We start from the raw sequence: 26,324 nt of genomic DNA on the forward strand, positions 1-26,324 counted from the left end.
CTGCCTTCTAGGGTGAAATAGCTTTGTTCCTTTTTTCTTTTTACAGGACATTTAATCTTCATGTATAAGAATTATAACCCTGGGACCATTATCTGGAGCTCCCAGCACAGTCCAGACCCATAACTGCATCTGCTGCAGGTCCAGTTTAGATGAATACGTTTCCTCTAATAACGCAACATCCATCTTCAGTTTGTAAGATGATCCAGCACTTGATTACATTTATTGAGGTGACATTCCAAGTAACGATCCTCATACGGACTATGGATAATTAAAAATCTGGAACATGATAAATAGGTGGGTGGGGGTATTGGGCGCCCTGGTGGTGCTCCCAAACACCATAGAGCAAGCCATTGGTAGTTGGTTTTGTACATAATCATTGCATATTACGGGTTGTACATTGTGAATTTTGGGGGGTCATCCCTCAGTTTGTTGGGTGTGGCACAAAAATTAACAAAAACATGGAAGAAAAGATTGTAAACACAAAGATTTCCTCCTCTGTTCCACGTGGGAAAAAAAAAAAATCCATCAAAGTGTAGCAATATGTAGCTTTGCTGATTCAATCACTGCTGGTCGGAGAATAAGGTCCTTTTCAGTATCTCAGAGCCTTTCATGCAAGGTGAGGTGGAGAGTTATTTATATCATGGAGCTCAAAGGTTAAATAAGAATTACCTTTAACGACAGAAACTACGCAGTTGCTATAACCTGAAGGATTCATTTTACAGTTGTGCTCATAAGTTTACATACCCTGGAAGAATTTATGATTTCTTTTCCATTTTTCAGAGAATATGAATGATAACACAAAAATGTTTCTTTCACTCATGGTTAGTGGTTGGATGAAGCCATTATTATCAATCAACTGTGTTTACTCTTTTTAAATCATAATGGCAACAGAAACTACCCAAATGACCCTGATCAAAAATTTACATACCCTCCGACCTCTTCGCCCCGTCCCTGACCTCTTCGTCCCGTCTCCGGCCTCTTCGCCCCGTCCCAGTCCCCTTCGTCCCGTCCCCTTCGCCCCATCCCTCGGCCTCTTTGCCCCATCCCCTTCGCCCCCGTCCCTCGGCCTCTTAGCCCCGTCCCCAGCCTCTTCGCCCCGTCCCCTTCGCCCCATCCCCGGCCTCTTCGCCCCGTCTCCTCTGATATCTTCTGCTCTTTTGCTAGCATTGGCCCAGTCTTCTCCGTCGTCTTCTTCCCTCCGGTCTCCTTCCGATGTTGACACGGCGCTCTCTCCTGCTATCATGCCGTGTGTGCAGTGCGCAACAACTTATATAGGCATGGGGCATAGTCACCAGGTGATGTAATCCGGTGGCACTGCCCCTTATGACGTCACCGCCCGCAGCATGATGAGGTGGTGACGTCATAAGGGGCAGAGTCCATCAGAAGAAGACCGGAGGAAGAAGATGGCGAAGACCGGGCCAACGCTAGCAAAAGTGCGGGAAAAAGAGCAGAAGATAGCGGAGGAGCCCGGCAGAAGACGCGGAAGAAGAACCGGAGGAGATTGGGAGAAGAGGCCGTAGAGCAGAGAAGTTGGAAGACACCCCCCCCCCACACAAGTCGGAAGAGATCCTCGGAGCTGCCTAATAAATTACTTTAAAAACCGGTCTAGTGTGTTTTTTTTTATTGACACTTTTTTTCCCTCAGGTGAATGGGTAGGGGTACGATGTACCCCATACTCATTCACATAGGGTGGGGGGGTGTAAAAAATCTTCTCTATCAATTGATGGGGCAAACTGGCGGCAATCGATGGGGCACACTGGCGGCAATCGATGGGGCACACTGGCGGCAATCGATGGGGCACACTGGCGGCAATCAGTGGTTACAGCAGCTGTGCTTGATGACACAGTGGTGACAATTTGATGGGCACAGTGGCTGCGTTTGATGGGCACAGTGGCTGCGTTTGATGGGCACAGTGGCTGCGTTCACAGTGGCTGCGTTTGATGGGCACAGTGGCTGCGTTTGATGGGCACAGTGGCTGCGTTTGATGGGCATAGTGGCTGCGTTTGATGGGCATAGTGGCAGCAATTGATGGGCACAGCGAGGCTGCAATTGATGTTTTTTTTTTTTCAGTTTGCGCCCCCCCCAAAAAAAATTTGAGCACCAGCCACCACTAAGGATTCCTAATGCCCAAATCTTGTCTTCCATTCATCTCCAGGTCGAACATGAACAAGATTATATGCACCCCTCAGATCAAGCTTGGTATGAATCTTTGCCGCTCAGTCTCTCAAATAGTTCTGGAAGCAATGGAAGTGGATAACGATTCTTAACTGTCATTTTATTTAACCTCATGAGCGATTTATCCGACTGGGAGTAGAGAGCCATCCACTGTCTAAATATGTTCCCAAGGACCGTTTTTTTTTATTGACACTTTTTTCCCTCAGGTGAATGGGTAGGGGTACGATGTACCCCATACTCATTCACATAGGGTGGGGGGTGTAAAAAATCTTCTCTATCAATTGATGGGGCAAACTGGCGGCAATCGATGGGGCACACTGGCGGCAATCGATGGGGCAAACTGGCGGCAATCGATGGGGCACACTGGCGGCAATCAGTGGTTACAGCAGCTGTGCTTGATGACACAGTGGTGACAATTTATGGGTACAGTGGCTGCGTTTGATGGGCACAGTGGCTGCGTTTGATGGGCACAGTGGCTGCGTTTGATGGGCACAGTGGCTGTGTTCACAGTGGCTGCGTTTGATGGGCACAGTGGCTGTGTTCACAGTGGCTGCGTTTGATGGGCACAGTGGCTGCGTTTGATGGGCACAGTGGCTGCGTTTGATGGGCATAGTGGCAGCAATTGATGGGCATAGTGGCAGCAATTGATGGGCACAGCGAGGCTGCAATTGATGTATTTTTTTTTCAGTTTGCGCCCCCCCCAAAAACAAATTTGAGCACCAGCCACCACTAAGGATTCCTAATGCCCAAATCTTGTCTTCCATTCATCTCCAGGTCGAACATGAACAAGATTATATGCACCCCTCAGATCAAGCTTGGTATGAATCTTTGCCGCTCAGTCTCTCAAATAGTTCTGGAAGCAATGGAAGTGGATAACGATTCTTAAGTGTCATTTTATTTAACCTCATGAGCGATTTATCCGAAGGGGAGTAGAGAGCCATCCACTGTCTAAATATGTTCCCAAGGACCGTTTAGGTACTTGGGTGATGCAATTTTCTTCAGCAAACTTCAAATCCATAAAGTCACTGCACGCCCCAGAATCCAGCACTGCCGAGGTGGAGAATAACTGGTCTCTCTTTTTAAAGCGGTAGTAAAACCGCTAATTTTATTTTTATTTTTTTTTACCACCTGCAAAGCAAAAGGCATAATGAGCTAGTATGCACCGCATACTAGCTCATTATGAAATACTTACCTTAGAACGAGGCCCCGATATCTGGCCCGATCCACGCTCGAGGGAGCGGACATGCTCCCTCGGCGTTTCTTCCGGGCGCTGTGAGTGGACGGAACCGCGATATCTTCACTCCCGCGCATGCGCGTGGGAGATTTCATCCCGGCCGGGTCCGGCCACTGCCGGACTTTCAGCCGAGAATCCCCTTGTGCGCATGCGCCGCTGCAGTCAGCGGCGCATACCGAGGGGAATATCTCCTAAACCATACAGGTTTAGGGGATATTTTTTTTACCTACAGGTAAGCCTTACTATAGGCTTTCATGTAGGTAAAAGTAATAAAAAATTAGTATACAACCACTTTAAGAGTGATGTTTAAAATAAAATGCAGGTCATGACAGACGATCTCATTGTGTTACGGAAGACAAACGTTGTATAATGGCCAATTGTTCCCCAGGCATGAACAAGTCTCTTTGACCAGCCACTGCAATTATTTGTCTTGATTTATTTGGACACTTGGTATGAATCTGACCTGACTGACTGTAATGATGTGGAAGGCTTTATATAACAAAAAATATGTTTAAAAAAAAAAATATATGTTTAAAAAAAAAAAACAAAAAAAAAAAACAAGTATTTTCAAACATTAGTAGCGCTTAAGAAGTTCATGTGTAAATAAAAGATAAAAAGTTCCACTTGCGTTTTAATTATACAAAGCAGGGTGTGGGATAGTGGCTGAATAGAGCAACAATTTAGAAAAAAAAAAAAAACACATTATTTTTTACTTTTTGTTATAATAAATATCCCCCAAAAATATCTAAAAAAAAATAATAATAATTTTTCCCCTCAGTTTAGGCTGATACGTATTCTTCTACATATTTTTGGTAAAAAAAAAAAAAAATCGCAATAAGCAATTTTTGATTGGTTTGCGCAAAAGTTATAGCATTTACAAAATAGGGGATAGTTTTTTTTTTTTACTAGTAATGGCGGCGATCAGCGATTTTTTTTGCGACTGCAACATTATGGCGGACACATCGGACATTTTTGACACATTTTTGGGACCAATGTCATTTATACAGCAATCAGTGCTATAGAAATGCACTAATTGCTGTGTAAATGACACTGGCAGTGAAGGGGTTAACCGTTCCTAGGGGCGTGTTACTAACTGTGGGGGGCTGGGCTTTGTGTTAGTGAACACTGATCTCTGCTCCAATCACATGGAGCAGAGATCAGTGTCACTTGTTGCTAGGCAGAACAGGGAGAGGCTGTTTACAAACGGCATTGCCCCGTTCAGCCGCCCCGTGAGACGGCAGCGCGCACGCGATGGCATATAGAAATGGACGTACCTGTACGCCAATATGCCTGCCCGTGCCATTCTACCAATGTACATCGGCGTGCGTCGCTTGGGAAGTGGTTAATTCGCTCAAATAGGGCTGGATCTATGGATGGATGTTTGGATAGCTGTCGGCGCACTCTGTATGTTTCTATCTAAATTTAGAGGTTAAAGCGGGAGTCCGCCGGGACTCCGATTTTTTTTTTTTTTTTTTTTAAAGCCAGCAGCTACAAATACTGCAGCTGCTGACTTTTAAAATAGTGACACTTACCTGTCCAGCGCGCCCGCGATGTCGGCACCCGAAGCCGATCTCTAGATCGTCTCTCGGGTCCTGCCGCCGCCATCTTGGGTATGGGAATCAGGAAATGGAGCTTTTCGGCTTCATTTCCCGGATCCCTACTGCGCATGCGCGAGTCGCGCTGCGCAATAAAGACAGTCCCCGCTGCCTCTGGGATCTGTGCGTTTCCCAGCAGGCAGCGGGGCACTTGCGGAAAGGGGCGGGCACTTGTGGAAAGGGGCGTAATCTACGCCCCTTTCCGCAGAGAGCTATCCCGGAAGTGGGTGCAGATACCTGTACTGTACAGGTATCTGCACCCCCCCCCTGAAAGGTGCCAATTGTGGCGCCGGAGGGGGGGAGGGTTCCGATGAGCGGAAGGTCCACTTTAGGGTGGACCTCCGCTTAAATTAGAGGAGTTCAGTATGTGGTGCAGAGTATTGTACAGTATGGGCAGAGTACTGCAGAGTATTGGCAGAGTACTGTACAGTATGGGCAGAGTACTGTACAGTATGGGCAGAGTACTGCACAGTATGGGCAGAGTACTGCACAGTATGGGCAGAGTACTGCAGAGTATTGCCAGAGTACTGCAGAGTATGGGCAGAGTACTGCAGAGTATGGGCAGAGTACTGCAGAGTATGGGCAGAGTACTGCAGAGTATTGTCACTGAGCAGCGCTGTGGGCACTACACATCCAGCCCACAGCGCTGCTGCAATCTCTCCCCCTCCTCCCTTGAACTGTACCGATCGGTACAGAGAGGGGAGGGAGGAACTGGCATCATGACATGACGCCGGTTTGTTTACAAGTGATCGCTCTGTCATTTTACGGAGCGATCACATGGTAAACGGCTTCATCCCAGCTGCCGTTTACAGCGATCCGTGATGCGCCGGGTCTTCTGGGCCCGGCGGTCACAAATGTTTGCAGGAGCGCGCCCCAGGGGGCGCACGAAAGCAAGATTCTGGGAGGGCGCCCATGGCCTAGTCGGCAAGTGGTTAACCTCTAAATTTAGATGGAAGCATGCAGAGTTCGGTGACAGCTATCCAAACATCCATCCACAGATCCAGCCCTATTTGAGCGAATTAAACAGAGTCCGCTGATATAAAACCAGTGAAAGGCACGCTGTTGACCTATTACGTTCCGGTAAGTGAATTGCCTACAGGGGATTTCCATAGAAGCAATGTGATGAAGGATTTATCTGGGATTTTGATCTGCAGAGATTTGGTGTTCAACATTTTGTACGAATGGATCAGCGACTATCCCACACCCTGCTTTGCATAATTAAAACGCAAGTGGAGCTTTTTATCTTTATTTGCACATGAACTTCTTAAGCGCTACTAGCGTTTGAAAGACTTTTGTTTTTTTAAACATATTTTTTGATACAGTTCATATTTTTTATAGTAGCAGCACAAACGAATGGCGTGTTTGTTTTTAAAATTCAGCAATATGGGGTGCAAAGTGGGCGGGGCTTGCATTACATTGAATGTTTAATATCTCAGAAACCGAACCGGCACAAACGCTCATTTTTGCGGCACAAATCAGCACACGGCACAAACGAATGGTATGTTTTTATTCAAGTTTTACAAACATGGGGTGCCAACGTCACACAGCTGCAGCTTTAATACTTTATAATTTTTTGCATAAGCGCTGAGGGAGAAATACTTTGCATCTGTTTATTTCTCATTGTTTGTTTATATTACTTCAAGTTCAGTTGTTATGCTTAGTTCCTTTTGCATGTTAGGAAACAGTCATGTGGTCTGGGGGCGGGGAGCTGTGGTAGTTGTAAGATGGATGCTGCTGAATAAACACAAGGCTCATGCTCAAGCTCCTTGCTGTCTGCCTATACTTGTTTTTTTTTTTCTTTGTTTTTTTGAAAGCCCATGGCGTGTGAAACACACTCGGTGCCAAAAAAAAATGGCACACACTTAAAGAGTGAAACACAAAAAAGTGGTACACAAAGCCCTCTAAAATCAGAGGGCCTTTCCCTGAATCCCCCGGGGCGTTAGGTTCCTGACAGGGACAAGGGTACTTACACTTGGTCCATCTGGCCGACACCAGACGGACCCCTTTCTCTGGAGGGTCTGCCGAAACAGACCCACCCAAGTACTAGGTGGGGCTCCCCTGAAGTGAGACCCCATGAGAGAGGGTAAACCAAGTCAAAAGGCCATGTCCACCCCTCCCAAGACTTTCAGGGTAGGCACGAGGACCAAAAAGTGACAAAGGGAATAAATAAAAAGAAAGTGGGGGAGAAGGAAGTAAAGGAGTGTGAAAATCTATTGTATTGTATTGCACAATGGCCAGGAATAAAAAATTCCTCCAGTCCCAGCCAAAAGGCCTGGCCCAGGAGGCAGGTGCTAAAAAAAGCATGTTGTGGTGCAGTGACCGTGGTACCTCAAATCAAAGTGACCCTCACTCACAGTGATTTTTCGGCACCCCTGGACTGCCACTCCAGGAGTACATACACCATAGGCTTTCAGGACCAACCCTGACCAACGGCCCAGACCGCAGCAGCCCCCACCCCAGAACTTCTGAGAGCTTGGTGAGAGCCCTTTACCATCAGGCTCCACCGTCGCTCCCATCACTCCTACCTAATTACATTCGGGAGTACTAACTGCTCCTCCCTCCCCCCCTCAAAAGGAGGTGCCGGTGTTCTCTCCCGAAAAACTGTCCAGAGCTAGAACTACCCCAATCTAGGCCAGAAGGTCAGGGACTGACCCTCTGGATTAGACCGCATGCAGCACTCATCCTCACCAGTAGCACCCTTCTGGACAGCTCAGACTCGATCATTCGCCGCCCCCCGGTATTCGTTGGGCAGCACGGCATGACCCCTACCGAAACCGCCTTTACAGGTGCAATGACACCATTGGATTTGCATCGGCTTCTCACCCACTCATGGGAGAAGCACAGCGCCTCCTCTGGCAACTGATAAGAACAGATACTACACTTGATCTTAGCCAAAAGGCCGAGAAGCGATCCTAATGCCCCGTACACACGAGAGGACTTATGTCCGACAGACTTCCAAAGGAGTTCCGCCGGAGTTCTGACAGACTTTTCGGCCGAACGGACTTGGCAACACACGATCACACTAAACTCCGACGGATTCGAACGTGATGACGTACGACCTGACTCGAATAAGGAAGTTCATAGCCAGTAGCCAATAGCTGCCCTAGCGTCGGTTTTAGTCCGTCGGAGCAGCATACACACGAGCGGAGTTTTCGAAGGGGACCGGGTCCGGCGGAGTTCCTTCGGGAAAATTTGAAGCATGCTTCATTTCTAAAGTCCGTCAGACTTTGGCGAATCAAAAGTCCGTTGCAGCCCACACACGATCGGATAGTCTGACGGACTCGGTCCTTCGGACTTTGGATGTTGAAAAGTCCGCTCGTGTGTACGGGGCATTAGCGTTCTGCCTATACTTGGTCTTAAAACATCACATGGTACCAGAAGTTGGGTCAGAAGAGCACACCTCCCAACATTTTGAGATGTGAATGAGGCACACCTACTGAGAAACGTATGTAGACATAGGACACGCCCCCTGCCACACCCCCTTAAAGGAGATTTTTTTTTTTTTTTTTACCACTACTAGATCGGACCAAAATGAGGGACAAATAAGGAGGAATGAGGGATAGAGGGACTTTGCTCCAAATCAGGGACAGTTGGGAGGTATGGAAGAGTCATGGCAGCAAACAGCAACACAAAGAAGAACATTCCTTCCCTGGAATGCATCTTAAAACTGGTCACAATGGAGGGAGCTGTTAGAGCTTGCAGACAATGCAGATAAATGGGCTGATCAGCCAGAGGCACGCGCGCCCGCTGCACAACAGGGGACCCGATGCGCGTGTCCAGCGGGCGCGATTGCCACCGGCCAAACGCGATCATAGGCACGAGAGCCATAACGGGAATCTCCTTTTCTGTCAGGGGAGGGGAGACAGATCGTTTGTACCTAGTAAGTAGGAACAGCGATATGTCTCCTCCCCTAGTCATTCCCCCCCCCCACAGTAAGTAAAACTCATGACAGAACACATTTAACCCCTTGATCGCCCCCCTAGTGTTAACCCTTTCCCTGCCAGTGACATTTACACAGTAATCAGTGCATTTTTATAGCACTGATCGCTGTATAAATGTCACTGGTCCCAAAAATGTGTCAAAAGTGTCCGATCTGTCCGCTGCAATGTCGCAGTACCGCTAAAAATCACAGATCACCAACATTACTAGTAAAAAAAAAAAAAATATGCCATAAATCTTTCCCATAATGTAGAACTGTTGGGGGGTCCCAAGTATTTTCTAGCCAAAAAAAAAAAAAACCCAGATTTTTACACGTGTGAACTGCCCCGGGCCTGAAGAGATTATATCCCTCTGGAATTATTATTTGCAGGATCCCTCCAACTACCCCAAATAGCCAGACTCCGCCCCTTCATGAGTTGTTCCCAGCAGAGTCATATACACCTTACCGTTGCACATGTGAACCTGTTGTGCAATTCGCCATGTGTCGTATAGCCGCAAGACAGAATCTGATGGGGCCCTAATGTGAGGGGGCTCTGTTGGGAACTCTGATGTAAGGAGGGGCTCTGATGGGGACCCAAATATAAGGGGGGGGGCGCTGCTGGGAACCCCGATATAAGGGAGGCTCTGATGGGGCCCTGCTGTAAGGGGGCTCTGATGGGGCCCTGATGTAAGGGGAGCTCTGATGGGGACCCTGATGTAAGGGGGAGCTCTGATGGGGACCCTGATGTAAGGGGAGCTCTAATGGGGACCCTGATGTAAGGGGAGCTCTAATGGGGACCCTGATGTAAGGGGGCTCTGATGTAAGGGGGGGTGCTGCTGCGAACCCCCAATATAAGGAGGGCTTTGATGGGGACCCTGATGTAAGGGGGGCTCTCGTGGGGACACTGATGTAAGGGGGGCTCTGATGGGGATGCCGATGTAAGAGGGAGCCTGCTGTAAGGAGAGAACCTGATGGAGACTCTGATATGAGGGGGGCTGAGATGGAAACCCCAATATAAGGGGGGCTCTGATGGGCCCCTGCTATAAAGGGGGCTCCGATGTAAGGGGGGGGTCTGATTTAAGGGGGGTGCTGCTGGGAACCCTGATATAAGGGGGGCTCTGATGGGGACCCTGATGTAAGGGGGGCTGTCGTGGGGACACGGATGTAAGGGGGGCTCTGACGGGGACCCTGATATAAGGGGGACTTGGATGGGCATGTAAGAGGGACCCTGCTGTAAGGAGAGAACCTGATGGAGACTGTGATATAAGGGGGGCTGAGATGGAAACCCCGATATAAGGGGGCTCTGATGGGGACCCTGATATATCGGGGTTCCCAGCAGTGCCCCCCTTACAAGGGGGCTCTGATGGGGACCCCGATGTAAAGAGGGCTCTGATGGGGACCCCATTGTAAGGGAGAACTGATGTAATTGGGACTCTGATAATGACTCTGATATAAGGGGGGCTCTGGTAGGGATGCCGATGTAAGAGGGACCCTGCTGTAAGGAGGGAACCTGATGGAGACTGTGATATAAGGGGGGCTGAGATAGAAACCCCAATATAAGGAAGGCTCAGATGGGACTCCTGATAAAAGAGGGGATCTGATGGGGACTCTGATGTAAGGGGGGACTCTGATGGAGACTCTGATGTAAGTGGGGCTCTGATGGGGACCATGATGTAAGTGGGACTCAGATGGGGACCCCGATGTAAGGGGGAACTGATGTAATTGGGGACTCTGATAGAGACTCTGATATAAGGGGGACTTAGATAGGGGTGCCAATGTAAGAGGGACCCTTATGGAGACTGTGATATAACGGGGACTCCGATGGGAAGTCCGATGTATGGGGGACTCCGATGGAGATCCTGATGTAAAGTAGGGGGGCTCTAATGGGGACCCTGATGTAAGGGAGGATTCTGGTGGGAACCCTGATGTAAAGGGGAAACTTGGGATGAGACGGGTACAATGTGTCGCTTATCTGGAGTCGTTGGTCTCTGAGCCGCCCTGCGTGGATTCTGCCGGGACAGCTGATTTCACGGCGCTGATAAGCGAGGTAATAGCGGTCGGTCATCGTCATCAACAACGCCTTCTTCCTGGGACTCCCCACCCCCGGCAGAGGCACAGGAAGGGGTTAATGACTCTGTAGTTATTCCTTGCCTGCAGGATATATGAGGCGTCTCTAAAATACAAAACTTCGTCCTGCGACCCGCCTTCCCGTCTTTAGACTGACTGACATTCATTCGCTGTCCAAGAAATGTGCCATTTGCTGTGACGGGACGCAGGGACTTCAAGTCGGGACTCGCCTGGAGAACGATCGGCGGGGAGGAGTTCCTCTTCTCCGGAGTGAAGCGTCCTGCCAAGGACTCTCATCATTTCCTTTTGGGATTAATAAAGTATTCTGAATCTGATCAGGCGATGTGCAGTCCGCATCTCTGCTGAACGAGGAGCTCTCAGCCGCAATGCCCCTCTCCCGGCTGTCGTGCAAAGTGCGCTCCAGGACTTTCCGGCAGGTTCTGCTGCTGCTCTGTGTGGTGTCGCTGGTCGGGCTTCTGGTCACTCACAAGAAAAGAATCATCTCCGGGGTCTATCCCAGCCAATCAGAGGAGAGGAGGTAAGATCGGACGCGGGGGGGGGGGGGGACACAGACGCAAGGAGATTTCTAATCCAGAGATCGATATGTTTTTGGTGTTACGGTGGCCATACACACTTCAATAAATGATCAATTCCTTTTCTGATCGATCTCTTCCAATAGAAATAATCAATCTATAGTTGACTACCTAATCAATCAACGGGGATCAATAGTTAAAAGTTATCGATTGTTAGATTACATGGTGAACACAGAGACACAATCTGATTGATCGGAATAAGATTTGCACTGGATGGACTGGTTTCTTTATTCGACCTTACTAACTATTTCATTCATGAACAAGCAATCACAGAGCTGCTAATCAATGAAATTGATTATTCAGTTTCCCCAAGTTTAGCCGAATCTGATCTAAGTTCTACAGATATTTGTTCGACCAATCGGAAGCCGTGGATAAAATTCCATCAAATTAAGAGATCACTAAATCTGCAATTCTCTCAATTTGATCAGTTTCATGGAATGATCGATTGTACAATCATATCAATCTAAATGATTCGATTAAATAAGATCCATATAGCGCAGACCCTCCGCGATCGAATTACTGAGCAAACGATCAACTTTCAGGATGGCAAGGCCCTATTCACGATGTGGTGTGGAAGTCACAGTGCGGTTTCCGCACCGCATTAAAAATTGCATCCCATCAAAGTTACGTTAATGGCACCCCGAAAATTGGTTTGAAAAACGCAGTTGCGATTTGCAGAATCGGATTGCATGGATGTGAACAGCCATACGATCCAATTCTGGTGCGGCTTAAAAAAAAAAAAAAAAAAAAAAAAAAAGGGTCCTGTGCGATTTTGGTGCGATCGGAGCCAGACAGAATGAATGCCTCGAATCGCGCTGCTGCATGCGATTTGAACGGGAATGCTGTGCGATTCCTGCTTAAACCGCATGCAGTTCCCGCACTGCATCCAGTGTGAACCGGGAATGAATATCTGCATGCATTGATTGTAACATTGGCCATACATGTAACAATCTGATCTTTCTGATGGTTCCACGCAGAAGGAACGTATGGATTATCAAAAAGATCAATTCTTCATCCATCGATTCTGAGCAAAGCTGATTTCATCCAAATTAGTGTGATCGCTGTGAACAGAAAAAGCGATCGTAGAAAAGTGGATAGATCGATGTGATTGTGTTTAATTAATTTTTTTTTAAACTTTTCTATCGTATTTTTTTCCCATGTAAATCGAACAGCAATTAGTTACTTATTTATTTCAGATACATGTGTAGCGCCAACAATGTGTGCATAAAACACGATGTCTCCATAAAGAGAACCGGTCACCTGCCCAGTGCTGGACTCTTATAGATCTTGGATGCGCCAACAATGATCTCTCCCTGCTGGAATTCCCAGCTTTGTTTCTGTCCACACGGGAGTTTTTGGTGATCCTGCCCATCTTTGCATGTCCCAACCCCATTATATTCTCTATAGCATAAAATAAATAAAAAAATCCAGCAGGGATGGTGGGAACCCCTCATAATAGGCACAGCAGGAGTACAGACCCGAGAACTCGGCACAGGGATGGTGGGAACCCCTCATAATGGGTACAGCAGGTGGACAGGCCCGAGAACTCGGCACAGGGATGGTGGGAACTCCTCATAATGGGTACAGCAGGTGGACAGACCTGGGAACTCAGCACAGGGATGGTGGGAACCCCTCATAATGGGCACAGCAGGTGTACAGACCCGGGAACTCAGCACAGGGATGGTGGGAACTCCTCATAATGGGTACAGCAGGTGGACAGGCCCGAGAACTCGGCACAGGGATGGTGGGAACTCCTCATAATGGGTACAGCAGGTGGACAGACCTGGGAACTCAGCACAGGGATGGTGGGAACCCCTCATAATGGGCACAGCAGGTGTACAGACCCGAGAACTCGGCACAGGGATGGTGGGAACCCCTCATAATGGGCACAGCAGGTGTACAGACCCGGGAACTTAGGACAGGGATGGTGGGAACCCCTCATAATGGGCACAGCGGGTGTACAGACCCGGGAACTCAGCACAGGGATGGTGGGAACCCCTCATAATGCCTCAATTACCCTAATGGCAGTTTCCACTCCATTTTTATAAAAGGCTACATGCATGGTGACGGTGATGTTCCTTAGTCTGGCTCTCCCATAGGGATTATGTTGTACGCATTTTGGTTTGCACCATTTATTATGTTCTTGCTTTGTATAGTCATATTCAGTTATTTTGTAAATATGTTTTATTTATTTATTATGGTTTTATTGTATAAAAGTTGTTGTTTGTAAGATTTTCAATAAACAAAATTAACCCCTCATAATGGGCACAGCGGGTGCACAGACCTGGAAACTCAGCACAGGGATGGTGGAACCCCCTCATAATGGGCACAGCAGGTGTAAAGACCCGAGAACGCAGCACAGGGATAGTGGGAACCCTTCATAATGGGCACAGCAGGTTTACACACCTGGGAACTCAGCACAGGGATGGTGGAAACCCCTCATAATGGGCACAGCAGACATACAGGTCTGGGAACGCCGCGCAGGGATGGTGGGAACCCCTCATAATGGGCACAGCAGGGGTACAGACCCGGGAACTCAGCACAGGGATGGTGGGAACCCCTCATAATGGGCACAGCGGGTGTACACACCTGGGAACTCAGCACAGGGATGGTAGAAACCCCTCATAATGGGCACAGCAGGGGTACAGACCCGGGAACTCAGCACAGGGATGGTAGGAACCCCCCATAATGGGCACAGCAGGTGTACAGACCCAGGAACTCAGCACAGGGATGGTGGGAAACCCTCATAATGGGCACAGCAGGGGTATAGACCCGGAACTCAGCACAGGGATGGTAGGAACCCCCCATAATGGGCACAGCAGGGGTATAGACCCGGGAACTCAGCACAGGGATGGTGGGAACCCCTCATAATGGGCACAGCAGACATACAGGTCTGGGAACGCCGCGCAGGGATGGTGGGAACCCCTCATAATGGGCACAGCAGGGGTACAGACCCGGGAACTCAGCACAGGGATGGTGGGAACCCCTCATAATGGGCACAGCGGGTGTACACACCTGGGAACTCAGCACAGGGATGGTAGAAACCCCTCATAATGGGCACAGCAGGGGTACAGACCTGGGAACTCAGCACAGGGATGGTAGGAACCCCCCATAATGGGCACAGCAGGTGTACAGACCCGGGAACTCAGCACAGGGATGGTGGGAAACCCTCATAATGGGCACAGCAGGGGTATAGACCCGGAACTCAGCACAGGGATGGTAGGAACCCCCCGTAATGGGCACAGCAGGGGTATAGACCCGGGAACTCAGCACAGGGATGGTGGGAACCCCTCATAATGCCTCAATTCCCCTAATGGCAGTTTCCACTTCATTTTTATAAAAGCTTTCCTTAGTCTGGCTCTCTCGTAGGGATTATGTTGTGCGCATTTTGGTTTGCACCATTTATTATGTTCTTGCTTTTTTTTGCTTTGTATAGTCATATTCAATTATTTTGTAATATGTTTTATTTATTTATTTATTTATTATGGTTTTATTGTATATAAGTTGTTGTTTGTAAGATTTTCAACAAAATTAACCCCTCATAATGGGCACAGCGGGTGCACAGACCCGGGAACTCAGCACAGGGATGGTGGAAACCCCTCACAATGGGCACAACAGGTGTAAAGACCCGAGAACGCAGCACAGGGATGGTGGGAACCCCTCATAATGGGCATAGCAGGTGTACACACCTGGGAACTCAGCACAGGGATGGTGGAAACCCCTCATAATGGGCACAGCAGACATACAGGTCTGGGAACTCCGCACAGGGATGGTGGGAACCCCTCATAATTGGCACAGCGAGTGTACAGACCCGGGAGCTCAGCGCAGAGATGGTGGGAACCCCTCATAGTGGACACAGCAGGTGTACAGACCCGGGAATCTCACTGGGACCAAGGACCATCTGGGTCTTCCATGGATAGAAAAGACTGTCGGGGACTTTCTCCATTCCTCTTCATGTACATATATTGATTTCTCCTGCCTTGACTGGTAAATATGAAAAAAGAAGAAAGCACTCACAACACCACATCCGTAAGTACAAAGAAGAGGAGGAATACTTAGTAAACCTAGGTCGGACTTTAAAGGCATGGGGAACAACAGCGAAGTATAGAAAAATAACAATGTTTATTGAAAAATACATAGCATGAATAGAGCATTCAAAGAATTAAAAAATCATGTACAATGATACACAATATACAGCGAGCCCTTGTGCATCAACGCGTTTCAGTATTAGGCTTCTTCAGGACAGATTCAAGGATTTACAGAGAGCAATAGAAAGAAAGTATCTCACTGTCTGAAACAGAAACATATTGGCTTTAAAATTCTGATAATCATAAAACACAACCATTTAGAAAGCATTAGTCTGTCCAATGGGAGGAGCCAGGGTAGAAAAAACAAAAAAACACACAAATCTACCTTGCAGGGATATAAGTCTCATATATAGATATCCAGATGAAAATATTCAGAAGTACCATCCCAACAAGAACTGGTTCACCATAGTCTGTACATAAATGAATAGAACCGTCCAGATCTGGCAAACAATATAAAGTAATCCAATTACAAATCCACATTAGTGCCCCCTAAGAAATTCATTATATCTAGTAAATAATTATAATAATAATAATAAGAAGAAGAAGAAGAAGAAGAAAATAATTACCTGCTAGCAAAATGGAGCAAAATTAGTAACCAAATAATTCCAAAGGCAGGGGCAAAATGATACCATAGGTGGTAAACCCAATACCAGAAACCAAAGATATAGGGAGTTGAGGCATTAGAGCCCACCAACCATTATAGTAACCGGACAGAGACTGTGAAGTTGTCCAGAATATATAACAAGATCTGAAGCAAAAACAAGAAAAAAAGAACCATACTTAATTGGGAGATCACAGAGTGTGGAAACCTGTACAAAGTTGATGAAAAAAAAAGGGAGTACTTATGTAGGAGAACTGTCAGAATACGTTCTGTGTGCACATGTGCACACTTATGGGCAACAGGCACACACTCACGGGCAACAGCAGATCCTTGCGCGCGCTTATGCGCATGCGCATCGCACGCATGCGCAGGAGCGCGCCCCTAAACCCAGTTGGCGCCAGGCGGCCTATTTAAAGGGTGCCCTGACTCCTTATTACCCCGAATTAACCCCCAATCCTCTGCCACACGTCGTTTTGCCAACGTAGAAAGCTCCACATTGGCAAAATATAATATAAATCACTCCCCTAGGGAGTGATTTATAGGATTTATATTTTGCCAATGTGGGGTAATGCCTGGACAAGTCCTTTAGGGCTAGTTTACACTTGCTTCAAAACAAGGTTTCGGACAGGCTTTGAGAACGCTCTATGAACACCAGTCAAAGCTACTTACACTAAATAAAATGGTTATTTTATAGTCCTGTTTACACGTTGCTTTATGCTTGGTGATTCGATGAGGCTTTGGTGGGGCTTCAATGAGGCTTTGGTGGGGCTTCAATGAGGCTTTGTTGGGGCTTCAATGAGGCTTTGGTGGGGCTTCAATGAGGCTTTGGTGGGGCTTCAATGAGGCTTTGGTGGGGCTTCAATAAGGGTTTGGTGGGGCTTCAATGAGGCTTTGGTGGGGCTTCAATGAGGCTTTGGTGGGGCTTCAATGAGGCTTCGGTGGGGCTTCAATGAGGCTTCGGTGGGGCTTCAATGAGGCTTCGGTGGGGCTTCAATGAGGCTTCGGTGGGGCTTCAATGGGGCTATGGTGGGGCCTACAAAATGACTCCAAGAACATGATGACGATTCATCCAGGAGGTCATAAAAGAACCCAAGAACACCATCTAAAGAACTGCAGGCCTCAGGTAAGACCAGTGTTCATGATTCAACAATAAGAAAGAGAATGGGCAAACATTGCACCCGTAGGAAAGTTCCAAGGTCAAAGCCACTGCTGACCAAAAAGAACACAAAGGCTCACCTCACATTTGCCAGAAAACATCTTGATTATTCCCAAGACGTTTAGGCAAATATTCCGTGGACCGATGAGACAAAAATGCAACTTTTTGGAAGGTGTGCGTCCCGTCACATCTGGCATAAAACGAATACAGCATTTCATAACAAGAACATCACACCAGGAGTCAGACATGGTGGTCGTAGTGTGATGGTCTGGGGGTGCTTTGCAGCTTCAGGACCTGGACGACTTACCATAATTGATGGAACCATGAATTCTGAACTCTACCAAAATACTCTACCAAAAAATCCTAAAGGAGAATGTCCGGCCATCAGTTCGTGACCTCAAGCTCAAGTGCACTTGGGTAATGCAGCAGTACAATGATCCAAAACACAACAGCAAGTCCACCTCCAAACAAAGCAAAATGTAGGTTTTGGAGTGGCCTAGTCAAAGCCCGGACTTGAATCCAATTGAGATGCTGTATCGTGACCTTACACAGGCCGTTCTATGCTGGAAAACCCTCCAATGTAGATGAATTAAAATAATTCTGCAAAGGAGAGTGGGCCAAAATTGCTCCACAGCGATGTGAAAGACTCATTGTCCGTTAGCGCAAACGCTTGATTGCAGTTATTGCCGCCAAGGGTGGCGCAACCAGTTATTAGGTTTAGGGAACAATTACATTTTCAAATAAAGCCAGGCAGGTTTGCACGGCTTTTTTTACCTTAACCACTTGCTGACCGGCTTACGCCGATATTCGTTGGCAAAATGGCAAGGGTGTGCAAAAAAAAATATATATATACGGGTAAGTTGTCTCCCTTGAAAGCCACCGCAGGCACACACGCCCACTGCATGGCAGGGGACTGATGCTCACAGGCGTGAACGCTGCCGGCCACCCACAATCGCAGGCACGAGAGCCAGATTGGGGATTTATGTGTGTGATCACACAAATCCGTTCTGTCAGGGGAGAGAAGGCAGATCGTTTGTTCCTAGTAAGTAGGAACAGCGATATGTCTCCTCCCCCAGTCAGCCCCATCCCCATACAGTAAGAAGCACTATCTAGGGAACACATTTAATCCCTTGATCGCCCCGCTAGTGTTAACTCCTTCCCTACCAGTGACATTTACACAGTAATCGGTGCATTTTTATAGCACTGATCACTGTATAAGGTCCGGTTCACACCGCTGCGGGTGAGAGATCCGGATGTGATTCGCACCGCACTGCAGTGCAAATCACATCCGAACTCCGTAGCGATGCGAGTTCAGCCATACAGATAGTATGGCTGAATTCGCATCGCTCCCGCCGCAAACTCGCACGGGACCCTTTTTTTGGTCCGCAGCAGAATCGGATCGCATGGGTGTTCACACCATGCGATCCGATTCCTGTGCGAGTGTGCAGATCGCACTGCGATATGCGGACAGATCTGGGGGTGTCATTAAGATTTCATTGACACTCCCAGCAGTCCGCATAGGGCAGTGTGAACTGACGGCGGGAGGCATGCGATGCGGGAAAACGCAGCGGATTCGCGGCGTTCCCGCATCGCTATGGTGTGAACCTAGCCTAAATGTCAATGGTCCCTAAAATGTGTCAAAAGTGTCCGATCTGTCCCGCTGCAATATCGCAGTACCGCTAAAAATCGCAAATCACTGCCATTACCCTAGGCTTTCACTTCTCACTCGTATGTATGGATTCTGTACAAAAAAATAAAATAAAAACCGCAGAGGACGCACATTTCGCTTGGGTATAGCATTGCATGACTGCGCAATTATCAGTTAAAGGGACGCAGTGCCAAATTGTAAAAAGTGCTCTGGTCAGGAAGGGGGGCAAAATCATCCGGGGTAGAAGTGGTTAATAAATCAATGAAGCCACCATTTAAACAAAACTGCATTTTGTATTTATTCAGGATATCTTTGTGCGATAATAACATTTCTTTGATAATCTGAGTCATTTAGGTGTGCAAAAAAAAAAAAAAAAACACAATCAGAAAGGGAGCAAATACTTTTTCACACAACTGTACATAAAGAGTCTTTGTATTTAAGTTTCCTCTTCCGTTTGCTTTGTCTTCTAAAAGCTCACAGACATTTCCTCCAATCACATCCACAGATACACCGACCGATACATTGTATTATAGAGCAGCTGAAAAATAAATGTCTACATTGTGGCCGAACATCAATGAGGATGAACACATCTTCACCATCCAGACCACACAACCCACCATCACAGTTCAGGGATTTTGAAGCTCGATGAATTCTCAAACCTCTCCTTTTTCATTTGTTTGGAACAAGCAGTGAACGTAGCCATCCCTCTCAGGATTGAGCAAAACAGGGGGGTTACGTTCCTACATATAGTGGGACCAAGGCAGGTGGCTACATACAGGGGGACCAAGGCTGGGGGGGCTACATTCCTACATATAGTGGGACCAAGGCAGGTGGCTACATACAGTGAGACCAAGGCGGGGGGGCTACATTCCTACATACAGTGAGACCAAGACAGGGTGGCTACCTTCCTACATACAGGGGGACCAATGCAGGCGGGCTACATTCCTACATACAGGGGGACCAATGCAGGGGGGGCTACATTCCTACATACAGTGAGACCAAGGCAGGGTGGCTACATTCCTACATACAGTGACACCAAGGCAGAGGGGCTACATTCCTACATACAGTGGGACCAAGGCAAGGGGCTACATTCCTACAGCGAGACCAAGGCAGGGTGGCTACATTTCTACATACAGTGGGACCAAGGCGGGGGGGCTAAATTCCTTCATGCAGTGAGACCAAGGCAGGGGGGGCTACATTCCTACATACAGCGAGACCAAGGCAGGGGGGCTACATTCCTACATACAGCGAGACCAAGGCAGGGGGGGCTACATTCCTACATACAGTGAGACCAAGACAGGGTGGCTACCTTCCTACATACAGGGGGACCAATGCAGGCGGGCTACATTCCTACATACAGGGGGACCAATGCAGGGGGGGCTACATTCCTACATACAGTGAGACCAAGGCAGGGTGGCTACATTCCTACATACAGTGACACCAAGGCAGAGGGGCTACATTCCTACATACAGTGACACCAAGGTGAGGGGCTACATTCCTACATACAGTGGGACCAAGGCAAGGGGCTACATTCCTACAGCGAGACCAAGGCAGGGTGGCTACATTTCTACATACAGTGGGACCAAGGCGGGGGGGCTAAATTCCTTCATGCAGTGAGACCAAGGCAGGGGGGGCTACATTCCTACATACAGCGAGACCAAGGCAGGGGGGCTACATTCCTACATACAGCGAGACCAAGGCAGGGGGGGCTACATTCCTACATACAGCGAGACCAAGGCAGGGGGGGCTACATTCCTACATACAGCGACACCAAGGCAGGGTGGCTATGTTCCTACATACAGTGACACCAAGGCGAGGGGCTACATTCCTACATACAGTGACACCAAGGCAGGGGGGCTACATTCCTACATACAGTGACACCAAGGCAGGGGGGCTACATTCCTACATACAGTGAGAACAAGGCAGGGTGGATAAGATCCTAAATACAGTCTGAAAAAGGCAGGGTGGCTACATTCCTACATATAGTGGGGCCAAGGCAGGTGGCTACATACAGTGAGACCAAGGCGGGGGGGGGGCTACATTCCTACATACAGTGGGACTAAGGCAGGGGGCTACATTCCTACATATGGTGGGACCAAAGCAGGGGGGGCTACATTCCTACATACAGTGGGAATAAGGCAGGGGGGCTCCATTGCTACATACAGTGGGACCAAGGCAGGGGGGCTCCATTCCTACATACAGTGGAACCAAGGCAGGGTGACTACATTCCTACATACAACGCGACCACTGATAATGAACATAGCCATGCTCTAACAAGAAGTCAAATCACCAAAAAAAAAAGTGAAGAGCTGAATGAGCAAGAGAGCAATAGAAGGGACTGTACGAGTTAGCATAATTTAGAGAACAGCATGCGTTTTCCCAATGAATACAATATGTTCTCTGATTAGAAATCTCCCCCCTTGGCTTCATGCAAAGCATTTTCTGAATGACATCCCTGCCAAGCAAGCGGCCTCCGGTGTTCACATTTATTTTCAAAATTTTAAAGTAATTTTGATAAAATGTACCCAATTCCAAAACTTTTGTTTCCGTTTCCCCTTTGCTGCCCGTGTCCCATTCGGGATAATCCCATTGAATTATTTTCCCAGAACAGAAATATCTCCCTTATTAGACAGTTGTCACACCTCCCAACATTTTGAGATGGGAATGAGGGACACCTACTAGCAAAACGTATGTAGGCATAGGACACGCCACCCTGCCACACCCCCTTAAAGGGGACGTAACAAAAAAAAAAGGTTATTTAAATCCACAAGTGCTTTTTTTACCACCAATATTTCTTTATATTGGATTTTAAAATCGACAAATGCAGCAATTTAGAAATTAACTGGTCTTTCTCTTTAAGCGTGATGATTAAAATAAAATGCAGGTAATGACAGACGATCTCATTGTGTTACGGAAGACAAATTTTGTGTAATGGACAATTGTTCCCTAGGTGTGATTAATTCTCTTTAACCGGCCACTGCAATTGTTTGACTTGATTTATTTGGGCACGTGGTGAAAATCTGACCTGATTGACTGTAATGATGTGTAGGCTTTATATTACTTCAAGTTCAATTGTTATGCCTAGTTCCTTTTGCATGGTAGGAAACAGTTAACTGATTTAGTCATGTGATCTGGGGGCGGGGAGCTGTAGTAGTTGCAAGATGGATGCTGCTGAATAAACACCAGGCTCATGCTCAAGCTCCTTGCTCTCTGTCTATACTTGGTGTTAAAACATCACATGGTACCAGAAGTCGCGTCAGAGGAGCATACCTCCCAACATTTTGAGATGGGAATGAGAGACACCTACTAACAAACTTATGTAGAGATAGGACACGCCCCCTGCCACACCCCCCTTAAAGGAGAATTAACCCAAAAAAAGTTAAAGCGGGATTCCACCCTAAAGTGGAACCTCCGCTGATCGGATCCCTCCCCCCCTCCGGTGTCACAATTGACACCTTTCAGGAGGGAGGGGGGTGGAGATACCTGTCAAAGACAGGTATTTTCACCCACTTCCGGGCATAGACTCCCACGGGAGTCTACGCCATTTCCTGCCCTGACGCGCTGTCTGCTGGGACACACACGGGTCCCAGTGACAGCGCGGAGATTTCCTATTGCATGGCGCGGCTCGCGCATGCGCAGTAGGGAACCGGGAAGTGAAGCCGATTCGTTTCACTTCCTGATTCCCTCACCTGGAATGGTGGCGGCAGCAGCCGAGGGCCGAGCGATCGATCGGCCTCGGCTGCCGGCATCGCTGGAACTCGGGACAGGTGAGTGTCCATTTATTAAAAGTCAGCAGCTGTAGTATTTATAGCTGCTGGCTTTTAATATATATTTTTTTTGGTGGAATCCCTCATTAATTAAATCCAAGTGTTTTTTTTTTTTACCACTTCTATTCCTTTATATTGGCTTTTATACAATGTACAAATGCAGCAATTTGGATATTGGATGAAAGGTTTAACACTGGGAAAGATAAAAAAAATGCATTTAATATACAACTATATAGATCAGACCAATGTAAGGGAAAAATGAGGAGGACCGAGGGACAGAGGGACAAATCAGGGACAGTCCGGAGCTATGCAGTTGTCAGTGCAACAAGTGTCCCCATTTGAAGATCTGCCCTCACTTCCTGTTCTGGTGACAGCTGTAGAATTCAGGATTTGCTAAATATAACTATATAACTATTTATAGACACAGGCAGATCCTCTCTGTAGTACGGCTGTTCTTGTCCTTTTAGCATTGGCAGCAGCACATGGTATATTTCTGTTGCGAACCTTTAGGATTGCTGATGTTATTTATGTTGTGTGTGTGCGGGGGATGGTCTCGGGCTTGTCCATTGTGAGTGTAAATGTCACCCTGGATGGCTCCTTTGCGAATTTGTAGCTACCGATTTTGGAGGATCGGTTTTCAAGTCATGGCTGAGTTCGCTCATGAGCCATCCCTTTCACCCCCCCCATGAAGATTTTTTTTCGATATTAAATTGAAACGCGTTGGAATTTCAGGCTGGGCTCCACCCAGTGAAGTAATGAAGACTGCTACTGTTAAGGTCGAAAAAACACATTGGGGTTAACAGTATGAGTACATACTTATATCATGCTATGTTTTTCTTGTATACGAATAGCTGTATTGTCATTTGTATATGTATCTATATATATATATATATATATATATATATATGTATCTATATATGTATCTATATATATATATATATATATATATATATATATATATATATATATATATATATATATATATATATATATAGAGAGATAGAGAGAGAGATAGAGAGAGAGATAGAGAGAGATAGAGAGAGAGATAGAGAGAGAGAGAGAGATAGAGAGAGAGAGAGAGAGAGAGAGAACCACTCATTGGAACCCCCCTCCGGCGCCACAATTGGCCCCTTTCAGGGGGGAGGGGGGTGCAGATACCTGTACAGTACAGGTATCTGCACCCACTTCCGGCCTATATATCTGCAGAATCTACGCCCTTTCCGCAGAATCTACGCCCCTTTCCGAAGGTCCCCCGCTGTCTGCTGGGAAACACACGGATCCCAGAGACAGCGGGAACCATCCTTATTGTGCAGCGCGACTCGCGCATGCGCAGTAGGGAACCGGGAAATGAAGCCACAAGGCTCCCATTCCTGATACCCATACCCAAGATGGCGGCGGCAGCACCCGAGAGACGATCGAGAGATCGGCTTCGGGTGCCGACATCGCAGGCGCTCTGGGCGGGTAAGTGTCCTTATTTTAAAAGTCAGCAGCTGTAGTATTTGTAGCTACTGGCTTTAAAAACAAAACAAAAAAAATAAATAAAAATAAAAATAAAAAAAAAAAACGGCGGAACTCCCGCTTTAACCACTTCCGATGTACGTCGGTAGAATGGCACGGGCAAGCAAATGGGCGTACCTGTATGTCCCTTTAAATTTGCTGCCCTGCCATCGCAAGCGCGCTGACGTGCCAGTCCGGACCCCCGTGAGTCCGGTCACGGGTCCCGCGGACTCGATCGCCACGGGCATACAAGCAATCGTCTCACGGGGCCAAGCAACAAGTGACGCTGATCTCTGCTCCATGTGATTGGAGCAGAGATCAGTGTTCACTAAATGAAAGCCCAGCCCCCCACAGTTAGTAACACACCCCTAGGAACACTTAACCCCTACACTGCCACCCACTGGTTAACCCCTTCACTGCCAGTGTCATTTACACAGGAATCACTGCATTTGTATAGCAGTGATTGCTGTATAAATGACAATGGTCCCAAAAACGTGTCAAAAATGTCCGATGTGTCCGCCATAATGTCGCAGTCACAATAAAAAAAATAAAAAATAAAAATAAAATAAAATCGCTGATCGCCGCCATTACTAGTAAAAAAAAATGATTAATAAAAATGCCATAAAACTATCCCCTATTTTGTAAACATTATAACTTTTGCGCAAACCAATCAATACATCGTTTATTGCGATTTTTTTACCAAAAATATGTAGAAGAATACGTATCGGCCTCAACTGAAGGAAAAAAATGTTTTTTTATATATTTTTGGGGGATATTTATTATAACAAAAAAGTAAAAAATAATGCGTTTTTTTTTCAAAATTGTCTCTCTATTTTTGTTTATAGCGCAAAAAAAAATAAAAACTGCAGAGGTGATCAAATACCACCAAAAGAAAGCTCTATTTGTGGGAAAAAAAAAAAAGGATGTCTATTTTGTTTGGGAGCCACGTCGCGCGACCGCGCAATTGTCAGTTAAAGCGACGCAGTGCCAAATCGCAAAAAGTGGTCTGGCCTTTGGCCAGCAAAATGGTCCGGGGCTGAAGTGGTTAAAGCAAGAACGGTGTCATTTGGAATGTAAGGATATTGGCAAGCGATTTGTCCTGATCTCACCCCACACTTGGCACACACAACACGTTATTATGGTGTTAACTGATCTTTGCCCGAAGCAAAGTGTCAATGATGAATTTAAAGTGCATTACAAAAGGCGCTCCCTTGTTTCGCTCTCGTTCTTTTTTGATGAAGTGATTGTGGCATCCTATTTATCTGTCTATCTATCCATCTACACGTGTAAAGAGCAGAACGTTTAGCATTGTTATAAAAGCTGCAATCAAGGCCTCTCCTTAGCCAAGGAAGACGTGATGGGTGTTGGAGCACCTGAAAGAGAAGAAAACACATCCTATTCCCATAGCAATACAGTGCAATATGTACATAAGTGAAGCTTGTTCACTCTCAGCCGAGGGCAGTGGCAGCTGGTGCTCAACATTTTTGGAGGGGCGCAAACAAACTGAAAAATACTGAACCCCCCCCCCCCATTAATTGCAGCCTCACTGTGCCCGTCAGATGCAGCCACTTGTGCCCGTCAAATGCAGCCACTTCTGCCCATCATATGCAGCCACTTGTGCCCCATTAAACGCAGCTACTAAGACCCCCGCCCACCCACTGTCTGCCCGACACTTGCCCCATCTTGGTGGTGGGTCAGGCAGCGGCTAACGGCGGTGAGCTGTGTGGGATGAGCAGCGGGTCCTCCCATGCTGTCCTCCATGCTTCCCTGCGCCGCCTCTTCCATTCCGCTAGACGTCCAATAGGATCGCCTCTGTCTTCAGCCAATCAGGTGACGGGGATTAGACCAGTGCTTCCTGATTGGTGTAGAGGCGGTTCATTGTTAGAAAAGCACATATTAATTTGCTTTTCTAACACACCTGAGTGGTCTGCAAGCGGAATGCTCTGCACTCCGAGTCCACCTTATTTGAAGCCTATTAGAGCCT

General features: G+C 47.3%; 1 protein-coding gene and 1 pseudogene across 1 annotated transcript in view; one reads left to right on the forward strand and one right to left on the reverse strand.

Moving 5' to 3' along the window:
• Positions 1 to 7,803: 7,803 nt before the first annotated feature.
• On the reverse strand, positions 7,804 to 7,915 carry LOC143937535 (U2 spliceosomal RNA; annotated as a pseudogene).
• Positions 7,916 to 11,031: 3,116 nt separating this feature from the next.
• Positions 11,032 to 26,324, forward strand: part of LOC143935102 (alpha-N-acetylgalactosaminide alpha-2,6-sialyltransferase 2-like) — a gene marked incomplete at its 3' end in the record, with an annotated part of 48,184 nt that continues 32,891 nt past the window's right edge. Inside the window, 1 exon segment of the mRNA XM_077458729.1 lies at positions 11,032 to 11,528. Coding sequence (XP_077314855.1) covers positions 11,377 to 11,528 — 152 coding nt within the window.

The sequence above is a fragment of the Lithobates pipiens genome, unplaced genomic scaffold, assembly GCF_037356315.1.
Source record: "Lithobates pipiens isolate NorthernLeopardFrog02 unplaced genomic scaffold, aLitPip1_a1.2 Scaffold_28, whole genome shotgun sequence".
NCBI lineage: Eukaryota > Metazoa > Chordata > Amphibia > Anura > Ranidae > Lithobates > Lithobates pipiens.